This window comes from Centroberyx affinis, unplaced genomic scaffold, assembly GCF_046629955.1.
Source record: "Centroberyx affinis isolate AG114_WGS23_722 - 3 ecotype Tasmania unplaced genomic scaffold, CSIRO-AGI_Caff_v1 ptg001095l_1, whole genome shotgun sequence".
In the NCBI taxonomy this organism is placed as follows: domain Eukaryota; kingdom Metazoa; phylum Chordata; class Actinopteri; order Beryciformes; family Berycidae; genus Centroberyx; species Centroberyx affinis.
Window position 1 is genome coordinate 504,556 of NW_027279640.1, and position 16,588 is coordinate 521,143.

The 16,588-nt window shown below is 43.2% G+C and overlaps 1 protein-coding gene across 5 annotated transcripts in view; it reads left to right on the forward strand.

The window, feature by feature from the left end:
- The window catches only part of stard13b (StAR related lipid transfer domain containing 13b), a 66,258-nt gene that overhangs the window by 41,931 nt on the left and 7,739 nt on the right, over positions 1-16,588 (forward strand). For 3 of the 5 annotated variants that reach the window (XM_071523563.1, XM_071523566.1, XM_071523564.1), the window contains 2 exons: positions 13,352-13,423; positions 14,650-14,731. In XM_071523563.1, the coding sequence (XP_071379664.1) occupies positions 13,352-13,423; positions 14,650-14,731 (154 nt within the window). Of the gene's footprint in view, positions 1-5,355; positions 5,456-12,717; positions 12,829-13,351; positions 13,424-14,649; positions 14,732-16,588 lie in introns of those variants that run through there. The other 2 variants (XM_071523567.1, XM_071523568.1) reach the window with 2 other exon arrangements.

Below are 16,588 nucleotides of genomic sequence, written 5' to 3' on the forward strand. Positions count from 1 at the left end.
AAAAAAAAGTTAGTTGATGATTTCCCGAGAGTAATGAGTCTGGTTTGAAAATGTAATGAATAAAAAATAAAAAGTCTTAAGTGAAAGAAAAACTCAAGTACAGATACTTGAAAATCACTTATTCATTTAATCACTTTGTTATTTCCCACCTCTGCTGTACAGAGGGATTGCTGTGCCATGGAAAGGGCTTGGTTTTTATTGTGGTGGAATGTGTCTGTTTTCCTGTGAATATTCCCGGGGTTTTGGAGCCATATTCCCTGCCTCGTCACTCTGGAGGGGCTACTGTGCTTCTCTCCTCAGCTCTCTGGTCTGTCAGCCCTTTATTTCTCCACGCTCGGCCCATCTGGAGCCCAGATTCTCAGGATTTCTGCATCTGCTGCTGCTACTCATGCATCAGAAAAAAGGAACGTTTTCACAGCCACGCTTAACTATATTTGGCCTGTGTGTCCAATTTACCCTTACGCATAATACATCCAAGCACTTTGAATTCACACACATTTTTTCCACTCTTGTACACACACTACCTCCTCTGTACAGAGTCAACGAGCTATTCATGCCGTCACGGAGGAAAAATTCCTGCTAGATTCTTGATTTGCTTTCCCAAATTCTTTATAAATTACTGTATTTACAGCAAATGTTACCTGCTCTAAGCTTTTTTTGCAGTCTACATACCCTTTAACACTGACTAAATAAAATTTTGAAATATTATCTTTTTTCCACCAAGTCGAAAACCAGAAATCTGTTCAAATGTTGAGAGCTAATGGTGACAGGTTTACCACTGATGATTGTTAGTATAAATACTTGTACATATGGCTATTAATTATATCCAAAGCTGTTAGGAGACATTGTTTGCACTTTTGTCTTGAAATGGTTTACTCTGCAGGGTTTCTGGAATATCATGTAATATTTAGAGGTGTATTTCAGACAGAGAAAGTCAGGGAATTTGATAAAGTCTCACTGGAAGTCAGGTAACACAACGTTTTTTAAAACTTATTTCACACATTCATTGCATTAGATGGTGGTTTTCAGCTGTTTTTCTCCACAGCAAGCCCAACTGTAGTGGAAACCAGACTGTTTACTCCTTTTATAGTGTTTTTTTCTGAGCTGAAAAACAACATTAAAGAAGGAGTAACATTTTTAGGTCTGACTTGGCTATGGAAAACCATGGAAAAGTCATGGAGTCTTACATCAGGGCCACAGTGGAAACCCTGACACCACGACTAAATGCTTGCCCGCTGACTGTAGCTGTTTGGTTCTTGTCCTCACTGAGGGGCGTTGTGTTCGGGACAAGAAGCCCTGTCCGGTGTGACCCCTCTGTGGCCCTTCTCCATGGCTTATTGACCTCGGTGCAGCCATCGGGCTCCGATCTCTGCCCTGGAAACATCATTAGTGCGCTCGGACATGGCAGAGGATGTTGCTCGCCTCTTGTCAAATGACACAAGTTATTGCGCGGCAGCTGTGCGCTGCTCAATGAATCTGCCTGTGTCCCGGGGTTAGAAAGCGCGCCTTTTTATTTGGCTGTCATGTCTGAGACGCCTGTGTCTTTCAGTTAGCAGGGTGTCAGCCATGTTGGGCCTCCTGCTGGCAGATATCAGTGTTTCTATAAGTTCAGAGTTAGGCTATATACATATTCTGTATTGCATATTATTTATTGTTTTCGACTATATTTGACTTCCTATGTTTATAAGCTAAGCATCAAAGTACTTTCTTTATATCAAAGTTAAGAGAGATTTATTGAGATACTCTTCTGCAGAGTGTAAATACATCCTACCTAATGGGTATATAACACAGAAAATCTCCTTGTAGAGGAAAAAAAAAGTAAAAAAAAAAAAAAGGATTATGCACACAACACTTGTAGATATCAAACGCTGCACCATAGAGAGAACAGAAACACTTCAGCTTTTTAAGAGGACAAGCTCCTGCCTCCGCTCCTCCTCTGGCCGCTGGATAGCTAATTCTTAGAAAGCAGCTCTAAAAAAGGGGTTTGCATGTTTGAAGTGGGAGTTGCTCAGTCTTTTGAGAAGTTGTAACGGTAAACGTCTCTCCAAGGTGTGGGATCTAGTTAGACGCTGCCCTCTCCCTCTCGAGACTCCTCACTCAAAAGCACTGAATTATTCATCAGCGGTCGATTACAACGTGTGGCGCTTCAGATCATCTGCATGTGAAACGAATATATAACTGCCCCTTGATTCAAACGGAGGTTTGATGATAAGTGTTGATGTAGGCTTATACATTGTTTGCTTAGTGCACAGGAACCAGGAATATCTTTTATTCATGAACCTGCTTAGCGTAGACATGATTATCATGCAGATTTTGTTTGTTACCTTCAGAGAGCAATAAATGCTACTGACATGGAGCAAAAAGCTATTTTGACAAAGTAATTAGCCGGCAATCTAACACTGCCACTCTGACACAAAATGATATAGTCAGACAGCAGTTAAAATGATTAAACCTGTCACTTGTACTCTTCTCACTCTTCTTTCTTGCATTACATGGTAATTCTGTTGAACAGTATAAATGTATAACAGGAATAAAGAAATAATGTCAGGTGTAGAGGAGAATTTCTCCATTGAATGGCTGCGTTATGGTTCACTCAACCAAAATATATATCCACTTGAATATAAATGATGCAATAACAAGAGAAACATACATTTTTATTTTAAATGTATCCCCATATGTAGATTATTAGATCACAGATCAACAGGACAAGAAACTAACTTTTATGTCGCAGCGGCGGCTGGGACTGTACATCCCAAAACTCACCAGCCACTGTTACCATTTCCCCAGCCAACTGGATTTAGAGAATGAACAGGACCTTCAAATGACGGTTGCTTACTTGGCAACAGTCAGCAGACTTACCAGCCACAGCCAAAATGTACCAGCATTTGGTTGGCAGCTGGTGGTAATTTCCACCCTGCTGATAAAGAACAAGGGAATTATTCCATAATCTTTTAACTGCCTGGAACAAACAGACTCAATCCAACCTTCTGTAAATACAAGGTCACATTCATGTAGCACTTTTGTAGATTCCCCTCTCTGCCTGGAGGTGGCAGGCTGAGCCCATATTTTTCCTGTACATTTTACAGTATTGCAGCTCCTACACAGTCTGATTTGATGTCAGCTGCCACATGTGCAAGGCTAATCATTTACTGAATAAGAGATTGGAGAAATACCTTGGCTGCTCTGTAACAGGAACACAGAGTCACATATTAACAGAGCCACACTGGAAAACTTTGCCTCTTCACAGGTCTTGTACATTCCACAGAGGAGAAAATGTTAATTCCCTGGAAAAAACCTTGTTAACCTATATCCAACAAAAAGCACACTAAATATGCCAGCAGTTTTGACCCAAGTAATCATTTCTTAGTTGTAAGGAGGATTATGCAGAGTAGTCTAAACAACTTGGCCTTCAGAAAGCTATGGCAAGCTTGTCGCAAATAAATGAAGCATGCAGACATAGAACTATTTTCCATTTCCTTTTAGGTTTTAAGATGAGGAATGTTTTCCAATCTCATTATCTAAAGACAATAAGCTGCAGTGTTGTGTACTCTCACAGCACAGAAAAAGACAGTAGAGATTGTGCACTCTCAGGTGATGTGTAACATTCACTGATCTGGAGTGACTGTACAACTGCAATTACACTGGCTGTTAAAAAAAAAAATCCAAACAAATTTACATGGTTTTTAGTCTGAGGGCTTTGAAGATAGTTTTTTTTTTCTAATAAGAGTATTTTGTCCCTTCCAATAACTCAGGAAAAGCTCTTTTCTGTTCAGCAAAAATGGGTCATTTTAATCTCCTCAACTGTAGAAGAAAATTCTTAAGGTGGTTTTTATTGTCTCTAATTTATTGAGTCGTCCGTCTTCACTATGCTGTACAGTTTCCTCTCATCTGCAAAAACCATGCCAGGTTTTGACGCTTGGCCGCCCTCCTCTGGTAGAAATGTACATTGCGTGTCATCAGCTGGAAAAACTGACAAGAGGCGCAGCAGAGGCAGCATGCATTCAGACCACAGACATTCAGCCGCTGTCTGTTCACTTTATAGGCCTTTCAAACAGGGGATGACTGTCTGAACACAGCCTGTCACTGATGGCCACGCATGAAAAATGGCCCTGCATTTTATGTTTGTGTGCCGTGTGTGTCTATGTGTGTGTGTGTGTGTGAGAGAGAGAGAGAGAGAGAGCGAACAATTGCTTTTCACATTCCAGTGCTAGCGCTCTTGATAAGCTACACCACACTTCATCATACACAACAATGCCTGCTGACTGTATCATCATACTGCGATGCACAAGTCGGTTTCATGAGTGCAGCGAGGCTCCTGAGGCGGCCTCCTTGTGGCCGTCCGCTTTGATGCCGTTAATTAGGAGCAGCGTCCCCGGGGATGGCTCCGTGCTTTTATTGTTTAGGTCCTGGGAGGGCTTTCTCACGGTAGGGGCCCTTGTTCTGACATTGGCCCCCTCTCTACCCTCTGACTCTCGGAGGCCATTCCCAGAGAAAGAGGGAACCCCGTGTAGTCCCCTCTGGGATCCTGTCCAAATGAGAGGGAGGTGGACCTAATGTAGCGCTGCAGGATTCGACTTCAGAGGAGTTTCTTCTGGATGTTTTGCTTGTCCCCTTTCCCCTGTATGTCCAGTGTTTATCGGAGCCGCGGTTGCAAATGAAATATCATTTGTTAGCTTACACTGCTTTCATATTTATTAGCTTCGACTGAACTTATAGGGCTTTCAGCGTAAGATGCCGGATTTGTTTGGGTGCCAGGACTTACAGAACATGTGTTAATAACCTTCCAGTCAATCCTTCTCCTTGTTTGAGTAGAGATTTTAGGTCAAGTTGGCTGTGTGTTTGTCAGTAATTCATAGTCATCCCCCTTCAGTGGTGTTATACAGCGCTCTTGGAAAACCAAATTACAGTGTTTATATAGGCTATCAAAGGGAAGGAAGAATTACAGCGCACAACCGTATATTATGAGTGGGAAAACAGCATGGCAAGGCATGCAGCCTGCTGTGCATAACACACTGCAGGAGAGACATGGACTTTAAATCAGGATACACACACACACAGTTATAGAAGAAGTTGTAGAATAAGTTGGTAGCTCCAAAGAGGGATACAGTTAAATTACTACATGACCACATGGGACACTGTGGCTGTGTAGGACCCAGCTGTGCAGTAGCTGGCATAAGGGGAAAGGGGAGGAGGGAGTTGAAAAGACAACTGAAAAAGCCCAGATCAGAGTCTTGCTGAGAGGGAGGGAGGGAGGAAGATAGAGAAGAAGAGAGAGGGAGGAGAAAGACAGAGAGAAGGAGGGAGGGAGAGAGGGAAGCAGACAGCTCCGAGGGGGAGTTGGTGGACAGAGACCGGAGCTGAGGGAAAGCCAGGCAGGCCCAGGGTCTAACTCTCCCTTGCTGAAGTCTGTTTCCATTCCTTGCATCTGGACCCAGGGCAGCACAGATGCCCACAGGTACAATACCTCTCCTAATCTCTTACAGCAGTGCTACCTCACTGTTTATATGCTGGCCTGGCAGATTTGTCATGCTATTATTACCTTTGAGGGGCTAACTTTCATAAAACTTGCCTTTGTTATGAAGACCAAAAGCAACAAGAGATAAAAAAAAAGGCTATATGGCTGAGGTTATCATTTCTTTCTGAGAAAAGAAACCTGTTGAGTATAATCATAAATGGCCAGTCCTTGATGTGTGTTATCTTTGTCTACCCTGCATTATTCATCTCACTTGGTGTTGTATATTTATCTGTGGACAAATCTAATAACTTCAAGTGAACAACTAGCACAATGAATACAAAGATCAACATTTGGTTGCAGAATTGGTGCAGGGTTTGATGGAGGTATGCCTTGATGAAATCAAGACGGAAATCTCCAAAAGCCAAAGTTGATGTTTTTATCACCAAAGAAAGCAAATCCTTCATAAAGGCCTCCAAGATGGTTGTCAAAACACTTTAGCATGCGTGGGAAAATGGCTGCAGTCCAGTGTCTGGAAGTGTTTAGCTTGTGCATCATGGCTTGAAAGTTACTGCTGTATGTATTTCACAGAAAGCTCTGCTGATTGATTTCTGCTCTGTTAGGAGTTGCTGGCAGTAAAACCGAGGTGCTGGGGGATCTGGAAATTGCTGAGGTGTTTTCTCCTTCCTAGAGGTTTGGGGTCGGAGGTCCCTTTTCCGAGTATAGGACACTCTTCTTGGAGTGTCTATAGGAAGTCATGTGCTGGAGTATCCTGTAGTGTGACCAACAGGGAATAAGGAGAACACCTGTCTGTGAAGCTGGAGCGCACTCAACCTTTCCCTCGGTTAGCGCTGTTTGCAGAGGGACCGTGGGGAATTGTCATGTGGTTGTTAGAACATTTTCTCGAAACTGAGTGAATGTGAGAGATTATAACGAGTTGGATGAAAACATCGGAGAGCCGACGGTTTGAACTCTGAAGCCTTGGCTTGTTCGGAGGCCACACAGCCCACACATCACAGCCCATTATTTGTCTTCTAGCTGCGCCATCCAACCAAATCCACAGGCGTTTATCATTTTACAGTTTGGGTCTGGGTTAATTTGTAAATCCTTCACTGAAACACCATTTGTGGTGGAGCGAAACAGCAATCCTCACATCATTTTCCCCTGTTTCTCTCTCAGTGCGTTGTTTGATGACTTGGAACACAGACTGTATAATGTCTGCTTTTGGAAACAACTTGAAGTGATTTTCCATAGTTAGGAGATGTTTACAACATCATGCTGACCCCTCATGACTTGAACAGTAGAACCCCCCTCGAGCAATCGTCCATCTTGATTTTTATTGTGTTCTCAAAGAGGCAGCACTGTGGGAAATAAATGAATAATAAGAGGTTACATCAGCTAAGGCTTTCATTCTTATGAGACTGTTAACACCCTGCACAGGAGGATATGTGAATGAGTGTCTAGGTATTTTAATGTCATCTGTGTGCGTTGTAATATCATTAGTAACCAACAGAAGGGACTGGGCAGTGGCAGACTAGAAAGAGAGACACAGAAAGAGAGAGAGAGAGTTGATGGGTTGTTACCCCCGAAGATGAAAGGGCCTTCTCTCTGGGTGTCCTTCAGAGGTGAAGGAGAGTGTTACCACAGCTGTGCTGCTCTTGTTTAAATTCAATACAGGACCTCTAGAGGAAAAACACAGCCCAGATGACTTTTGACCCAGCAAGCTTCGGCGATGGTCAACAACAGCAGCTCCTAGCTCACATAGTCATGTTATTTACTCTCAGAATCAATAAGCTCTTGCTGTGTGTGCGTGTCTGCTTTGAAATGAAAGGTGAACCACAGTCTTTCACCGGTGGAGGTGGGGGTCTTTTAAACAAATACCAGACTCCTTTAAACAGGTTTTGTTTATACTCAGAATAGAGAGATAGGCCTACTGTAGGTGAAAGCGCTGAAAGTTCCTTATTTGTGATCTCTTTTAATAGGGGAGAGAATTAATTGAAAAGCAAATGAAGATGACAGGCTATGTGCCCTAATTTGAAACCGGCGATAAAATCCTGCTCTGTGATTACTCGGTGAATGAAAGTGTGGATGTCTGTGAAGCCCCGGCCTATGCCAGTTTAGAATGCTAATGCCTCCTTGGCACTTGCTGTTCCTGGGCTGGCACCGTATTCTCACTAACGTCCCAGTCCTCCGGGAGGCCGTGAGCTCTGTGGTGTATATCCGCCAGTTACTGGAGAGCTGCGGTCCGCTGAAGGGATCTCTCCGCAGGTCACTGTGGACCACAGGGCAAAAGCAGGCTTGGGATTTGCTGGCTCATTTGTATTTGAGGAAATTTTGCTTTGGTGTCTTAGCAACGCAGCCTAGAGCTGACTAATTTTAAACCTGCATCCCGTGTCTTTGCTGGCTAGCGACAGGTCCCCTGTGTGCGCCACAGGATCAAATGAGAGAGCTGGAAGTCCGTGTGTGATTCAACACAGGCTCCCTCTAATTACTCGCCCTGCCAGGCCAACTCGCTCATGTGCCAACCACTAAAACATGAATAAAGTTACATCCATAAGGCGCTGTGTTACTCACCTTTGTGGACAGATAATCTCTCAGATTTGGCTTCTGTCCCTTGTCTCGGCATTGTGCCCGTTGTGATGTGTCAATGATGAGAAGGCTGTGAAGTGAAACTGAAGACGTGTTGCAAAATTAGTGAGTGGCACCTCCTGTTAGGCTGATGATTGTGGCATATTGTGCTGAGGATGCAGCCCACTGGGAGTCTGAGGGACGTGTAGAGTTGTGTTAATTAAAACCTGCTCTGGAAAATAGGAAGGCTTTATTCCCACGACACTGGGTGAGTGACCTGGGGCACCAATATTAATCCACCTTGTGCATTGCCAGCATTCCCCAATACTTTGAAGAGCACCTTAAAAACAGAACGGGTCAGTCTCAAGGGTTTCCGCTGCCTCTTGTGTTTACACACACGTGTGGCTACTTGGTCATCACATTAATCTTGTGTCGTTATCATTTAATTGTTACTTTGCACTTCCTGTTTGCTCTCCCACGCACAATTGAGGTCTGTTAGACAGAAGGAAATGTTAGGCTATTTTGGGCATGAGACATCAGATGATGTGGTTTTGGGCAGACTGGAAGAGGGGGCACAGTGTTTCCCCTGGCTGTTTGTCTAGTCTTACTTTTACAGTAAGGCCGACTGCTCACTGTGAGTGGGTGTCTGTATGTAATTAGTATCATGAAGGGGGAAGAAAAGAGGCCTCACCTCCATGACTCCCAGCCTGTTGTCACTCACAACACCTCAGCCGGCCGGCCCACTAGTGGAGCCTTTTCTTCTCTTTTTTTTCCTTTTTTACCCCTGGCTCGCTCTCTCTTTCTCCAGGTGTTTTTGATACAGACGATCTCGGTGTACAGTAATGGTCTGGAGTCTGGTGGGGACTGTTTTTTTTTGACTGATATATTCGGCTGGCTTGTCTGGCTGATTCATTCAACAGTCTCTGCGGCAGCGGAGTGCGGGGGAGGGACGGACAGACGCACGTTTGTAAGGGGCTACACGGTTAGTTCCTGTAAATTGCGGGTTAAGCAGTTTGTTTCAGAGTGCTTATAAAACTCTGATATGTGTTAAGTGTATTTACTGTTAAATGGTTTGTTAAGCTGGCTAAAGTGGATTGCCGACGTCATTCTGCCTCTGCGCAGCTTCATACCCTGTCCCGGCCCCCAGTAGGTCAGAAGAGTTATGTTTTACAAGAGGAAATGGCAGAGATGTCAGGAGCAGAGGCAGGCACATTAGAAATGGTCTACATCTGGAATGGTACTTGCACTATAGGAAATTGTGGATGAATGTGATGTCATTACGTAATCGTGGTGCCATGCCAAAGCTCGGTAATTTAAAGTGCCTGTCATCATATCCATGCATTTAAACTAATGGAATTTCCTCATTCATCATACAACAGATTTTTGTGATCTCATCTTTTATTCTTTTAGTGTTAACTAAAATTGTGCTGTTAAATAGATCCAATTTTACATGCCTCTTAAATTTTAGATATTCAGCATTAATCATTTTTCCTTTGATCTACCATTTGTTTTATTTAAGGAAATCTGTTCAGTTTGGAATAACTTTGTATTCTAATAGTATTTATTAATTCTTTTTATTTGTGCCAAGTGGCTTAGCAACACTAAAGTGTCTCTGATGACAAGGATCACACAATTCCTTTCATTCATTGACTGCACCATTTGCCTCAGACAAAGGGGCTGAGACAGAGGTGAGGCAGACGAATAGATCATTCTGGAGATGTTGGCTGTGAGTCTTGTGAGCTGAGTGCCTCAGCATGATTCACCGCCGCTGATTGCTGACAGTTTATGTCATGGTTTTCCCCCCCGGTTCAGCTGCCTACGTTTTTCCATTTCGTCGATTTGCTGGAACAACATCTGGACACTGCAAGACCATGCCCCCCTTTATCTGCTCAAATAAAACATTTCCCACGTCAACGTAAAAACTTACAGGGGGGAAATTTTGGTAGATTCTGAGTTGATGTAATCGAGACGTATACAGTAGATGGAAAACAAAGGAATATATCAGGAAATATACACTTAAAGTGTGGAAATTGTTAATTTTAAGATGGGATCTCGAAATGATTATTTTATGGGATTTCCTTGTGTATTACACAAGAACAGTCCCACATTGCATAGAGGCAGTGCTCACTGTTTGGCTGCAGCTTAGATCTTCTTTGCCAAAAATGTGCTGAGCGGGGTAGAAAAGAGTTGTCGTGGGCAGAGCTGGGTAGGAGGGTCGGGCACAAGGAGCTGGAGAAGGGGGGTAGAGCCTGAACACTGGGGAGCCTGCCACAGAAAGGGGTGGGTTGAAGGAGAGATTTAGTGGTGGGACAGGCACATGGTTGTTGGGGGGTAGATGGAAAGAGAAAGGAGAAAGAAAAAGAGGCAGTGCTGGATCTGAGTTCAAACTGCAAGCTGTGTTCAGAGAGAGCAGGAATGTGGCTCAGCGTGGGAATGAAGATGCTCTGACATGTTGAGAGACACTCTAAAGTCTTGAAGGATATATGAACCGCTCTGACTGTATGATGAAAATATCCCGTAAGTAAACAATAATTTGTTACCAGTAGCATTTTATGTTGTTAGTCAACTTAGGGATTTTGAAGGAGTGTGGGCACATTAAGGCCTATCAGTGTCTGGGGGCTAAGATTAATTATGGCTTGTTTTTATTCATGTTTAGAATTAAAATGAGGGACTTTCACTTTGTTTTTCCTAAAGAGTGTGAGAGAAGAGGATTACAGTCAGCCACTGAGCTCTGCTGCCAGACAGATGCAGTTTTAGACACCACATCAAATTTCATGAAATCCTCGAAAGTTTATACCTATGCAATTTATTGGCGGTTGCCCTATAAAATACTTTGTGAAGGACAGGAATGTGAACGAGGCCTTTAAAGCTGTCATAATTTTGGCAATGCTTGTGTCAGCTCAGCCCAAGGACTATCCAAGTGTGCCATATCTTTTCCCGGGGCACACTGTTACGTTTCATATCTCCGCAACGAATTGCATAACGAATGTTCCTGATAGTGACTGTTGCATAAAGTGAATTGTAAAGGAAGGAGCTGTCCTTGCGGGACATTTGTGCCACATATACGTTAGAAGCACACTGCTTTTGGCATTCTGGGCCATTGTGTCACAGTCATACCGGGTTTCATCTCTTTTGAGCAGCCGTAATTTTACACTGTACACAGTTTTTAAGCTGCGGGTTCAAGAGAGTAAACACAAGTTCCCACTCTCTGGCATGATGCCCGCCCAGCCTTTTATCCACAAGAGATTTCCTTAGAGAAAGGATGAGAGGACAGAATGTCTCCGTATCGAGTTACAGAATGCCAAACGGAGAGGAATTCCCAGCTCATATTTCTCGTTCCCAATGGTCCGACCTGCGGCTGTGGGACAGAGAGGACCTGGCAGCGCTCTCACTATACGCTGCAGTGGAATAATACAGGCCTGATACTACCCACCTGGGAGGGAAGCCTAGTTGAACAGGAAGCCTTAACCTCCTGGTGATACAGGTGGGAACAGAGCAGCGGCTACTGGCAGTACACACATGTTGACTCAACTGCTAATCTCCACGCAGGTTAAGGGGGTAAACAGTAGATTTTCTTTTTTTTTTTGTCAGCCAAGGACACACGGGGAACTGTTAATATTTATTCAGTTGTTGGTCAGTCTGAAGACCAAAGTCACTTTTCATTGATTTTTCAGTGACACAGACGTGTAGCGGCACAGGTGAGTCCTGGCTCCACAGTTTGAGAAGGCTATAGGGGACAATAGCAATATTTTCACTGCGAGGCTACAGTGGCTGTAATTACGCAGTATTGTCTGATGAATGAGCGTGTTTGAGTTGTAGTGTGACAGGCGCAGACAGGGAGTGGAACTGACACCCAGAATGTGTGATGGGAGACCAATTAGAAGTGGAGGATCCTTATTATTTGTGACAAATGCTTTGTTGGAAGACCCCGGTGTGTGATCAGGGGTGGAGGGGGCAGCTTTTGTGTAGCTTTGTTTGGATGTGATATTTATGCTCCAGAGTCATTTTTTACATTGTGGACAGCCAACTAAACCTTTGGTGGATCTATTAGGGTAAGTGTCAGTGGGACGTTTGTCAGCTGTGTGGTTTATGAGTGAGACTAGTACTGAACTGGTAAGAATATTTTAACGCTAAATTAAAAAAAAAAAAGTCAGTGCACTATATTGTGTTTGTGTCATTTACCAGGTAGGAATTGTAGTTGCAAAGACCCATCATTGCAGCTATGGAGAGTGACTGACTTTTTTTTATTATAAGGATTAAGGAATGAGAAAAGTAATTGCTGGTGTATTTTACTCCAGAAAATCCTGCTCATATGTTTTCTGATTGTGATTTGATTCTGTTGTCACTAGAAAATGAAGGCAAAATGTCTCAATCAAAAGCTAATATGAGTTTGGATTTTGGAAACAAGCTCAATATTTGACTGAATTGTGATGTTTTTTGGCCTTTTTCTTTTTTTTTTCACTTTTTTTTTCTTCAAATTTTTCTAGATTTTGTTTCTTCATGTAAGCAGCATGGGCGCTGCATTAGTTGTGTTGTCAGCCAGTTTGTCTCGCTCATGCAGTAAATGGCACCCAGCTCCATTAGCATTAATGGAGAAGTGCCAACGGCCTGTTTCCTCTCCTTGTCATCAGGGGCTGTGGAGCCTGGAGACGGCTCGCTCCACAGGTCAGGTCGGTTCTCCAGGAGAAAGTCACTATGACAGCTGGTTTGGATCGACGTCAGTCTGGAAACATCAAGGAGCCAGCAGGGCCTTTGATCCTTGAAGAGGATTTTCAACTTTAGAAAATAGATCGCAACCGCAGAATATGGTGTTTTATTCAGTATCTGATTATTAGTGTTTTGTTGTTTTAGTGTCAGTTATCTCCTGAGATAAAAACCTTGAGAACTCCCCTAGAAAGACAGATTTATTATTATTTTTCTTTTACAGTGCAGTATAAGGTATACAGTATCTCTGTCACTGTCCAGTGTAAAGCAGTGCTGTGCCTTTTTTGGTTATTTAACCATTTCTAACGCTTTGTTTTCCGGTTAGATACATATACCCTGCCTATAAAGTAAAAAAGTCAACAGATGCTTATGTAAGGTCTCATGTTGCTGCATGTGAGAATTGGGGAGTGGGGGTACTTCGGACCAGACAGACTGACCCTCAGGGAGATGGGCAGGGTCGTCTTTTTTGTTTCCCTAAGTCTCTTTTGTTTATAGGTTGTCAAATGCATGAGGTTTTGTGCTGCCATGGTGGATGCTGCAATGGTTTTGAAAAAAAAAATAAAATGAGCCAATGCGGTTGACTTGCATGTCGACATTCTTGTGAACACACATTCTCTTGTGTTTCAGAAATTGAGGCGAAAGAAGCGTGTGACTGGCTGCGGGCGGCAGGATTCCCCCAATATGCTCAGCTCTTTGAAGGTAATAAAAGCACTCAGTAAACTCCCACACACACACACTCGTCACAAAAACGTTACTGTGAGGGGGAAATATCGTTTTGGTCATATGGTTGAGATTAATGAAGTAGCACACCAATAAAAGGGCCAAGAAACAAGCCAAAAATGGCATTTTTATTTCAACTTTTAATGTCTGTTGTGAAACGAAACACTGTGAATTATAGCTTGGATGTGGGCTTTTTAAGATGACGAGTGAATAATGGAACACAGTGTCGTCTGGTCTATCACCATAGTCCCCTACATCTCACACAAAACCATGTATTCATGAGCTGCATAGTCAGCCTCATTTACACAACTGTCCTCAGGAAGCCCCGGAGCTAAGGCTCCAGTCAACTCCCAAGAAACGCTAGAAAACAAGCGGAACCTCAGCTGCTTTTAAGTCTAATCTTTTCCAAGCTAGAATTACTACATAAACATGTCCACTATACTAAAAGACTGAGGTCATGGGAAAAAATGGGTTTTATCATGGATTAAACTGGCTCTGCTCCCTCAGAACCTGGCTTCATGGCCAGACCTTTTGATGTGTACTTGGTGCTACGAATTGTTTGGTTACACGGTTTGTAGCTAGTTGTAAAAGAAACACATTAGCACTGGCTATTTTGTACACTAACTGTATCGGTGAGCATGGACAGTTGATGTTGCAGTCGAAGCGCAAAGGAGTTAACATGAGTTTCCCTCCTGATGGTGCTGCTCATGTATTAGAAATGACATTGATGATGAAATGTTTGACTGGGACATAATCACATTTCAAAAACTATTTCTGAATGTCTGGCTCTTGAGGAACAGGCTGAGCCTTGTTGGGATCTGATGTTTTCACTTCTATGAATGCGCTATGCTTTTCATAAAAAGTTAACGACACCACATGAATGCAGAGGAATGCTAGATTCAGAGGGTCTGGATTTAGTCTCTTGAGTTATGTAAGAGGAGGCCCATACCCAGAGCAAGACGTAATGCCTGCACAAGTCTGAGCGCTGTTATTTGGGCAAATCCTGTCTCTTCTCATTAACATCACATCCAAAACAAGTTTGATGCTCTCCCGCCCTTTGGTGCACTTCTGGAAAGAATGTGGTGTCCTGATCTTTTTTTCCATTTATCTTATTCATGAACGCTGTCTATTGAACAACTATTGAAATGTCAAAAGCTAATTTTAAAACTGGAGCCTCTTCTAATCTCTATGGTTCCTTTCTTCAGATTCCCAGTTCCCCATCGACATCACTCCTGTGAAAAGAGATCATGACTTTCTGGACAAAGATCTTGTGGAACCTCTTTGCAGGTAACTAGACCGGCTGCTTCTGTGCTAAAATTATGTTGATGTACAGTAGACAATAGGTAATACATACTGCCTGAACACAGTTTGGTCTGACTGAGTCTGAGATGGCTGTGGCTCAGCTTTGAGTCACCTTGTAAGATGATGCTACAAAGAATTTATTTCTTTAGTCTCAAGGAAGTGAGACGTGCGCACACCACTTAAAACGACACTGTGATTATCGTTTTGGATAAACAAGAATCCCTATATGCACTTTAAAGTAGAAACACGTCATCTGATGACATAAAAGCCCCGACTTCACGTTACTTTACTTTTTCCGATGTTGGCTATTAAGAATGTGAAAGAGCACGGAAGGAACAACCGGCGGCTCCACATCACGCCCTTGTAGGGCAAGACAGTCCATGTGCTTTTTCAAACAATGAAAACAGCACTTCAGTCACCACAGTAGCTATGGCGACCATCCTGAGAGGAAGGCAGGAGGAGCATGAGGGGTGCCTTGCACAGCTCAATATACTGTGACTCTAAACAACCCTAAAGCAACTCATCTGAATTCCAAACTAGCCACGGGATAAATGGAAGACAAAGGGAAACAGTTCCACCTCCATGTGATTTTGTCTATGACTTCCCAGCGTCTCTACGGTAACGTGATAAGGACGGCTTTACTGTCTATCACACCACCACAGTCTGGTGTGCAGAGTAACACACGCTACATACTCTGGATGTCTTTGATAGAATTGATATTGATAGATATTTCACGTATGACTGCTTTCTTTGATCCTTGGCTAATCAACCTCCTATTATAGACGACCATATTCAAAGCTCTTCAGGCCTGTGGAGTAAGGGGGCCCCCAGCTTGGACCCTCTCTCTTCAGTGGGTCCCTATAGCTACAGTAACAACCATGGGAACTTGTAGTTGGGCTAAGCCCCTATCAGCTGCAGCACTGGGGGGCGGTTTAGCTCAAGAGCTATTCTCCATCTGAGGCCGTTTACTGTCACAGAACGAATATAAAACTGTGAAAAACCGTTGGCATTATCTGGAGCTGTAAAGGCTTGTGATTATCATACCGCAAATGAGTCTTCGTTTGTCTACAGCCAAGGCGCAGTATCCTGGTGTGTGATTATTTTGTTATGTCGTCATCTTTTCCCCTGTGCTATTCTTAGGTCATGTACACCACACTGGTTTCAGTGCCCTTACTTTATTTATCCCAGTTTGCCTGCACACCCACAAACCTCTAATCGCCAGGCACAGGCTCCAAGGCTTAGACTGTATTGTTTATAAGAAATATTTAAAACAAAGTTATGTTGATTCTCTAAGAGCTTTTGGGAGACTTGGGTTTAGGAAATCACAACAGTATTCCAGAGGCAAAGCTTTCATGTTACTTTATTGCTATTAAGCCCCTAAAAAATGCTAAAAGCAGCTATTTTCCCTGCATGTTTGTGTTGGCCTTCTTTGACATCATTTGAATCTCCTTTGAGAATTGAGAAAACCACACATATTATATATTTACATCTTGCTGATTTATATGCTAAATGCATAATGGAATCAAATAATGGGGGGAATCTGTAGGTCATGTTGTCTCTGTATGTCCAGATGCAACAGGCAGAAAGAGAGAGAGAAGAGAAAGTGACTGTATTGAACCAGGCTGGAACAGGACTGAGGCTCGCTAGCTAGTCCATTAGCTGACCATGAAGAATCACCTCTCTCCAAACAACTACAGACCACCCTTCAAGCCACAATCACTTAGATCCAATGCTGAGAGAAAGAGTCCAGAGCATCTGACGGTAACAAGGGTTTATTAGGTTTGGGCTTCTGTGGCTGTGGGCGAAACCCGAGTTCACCTCCGGGGCTGGCTGTCCATCAAC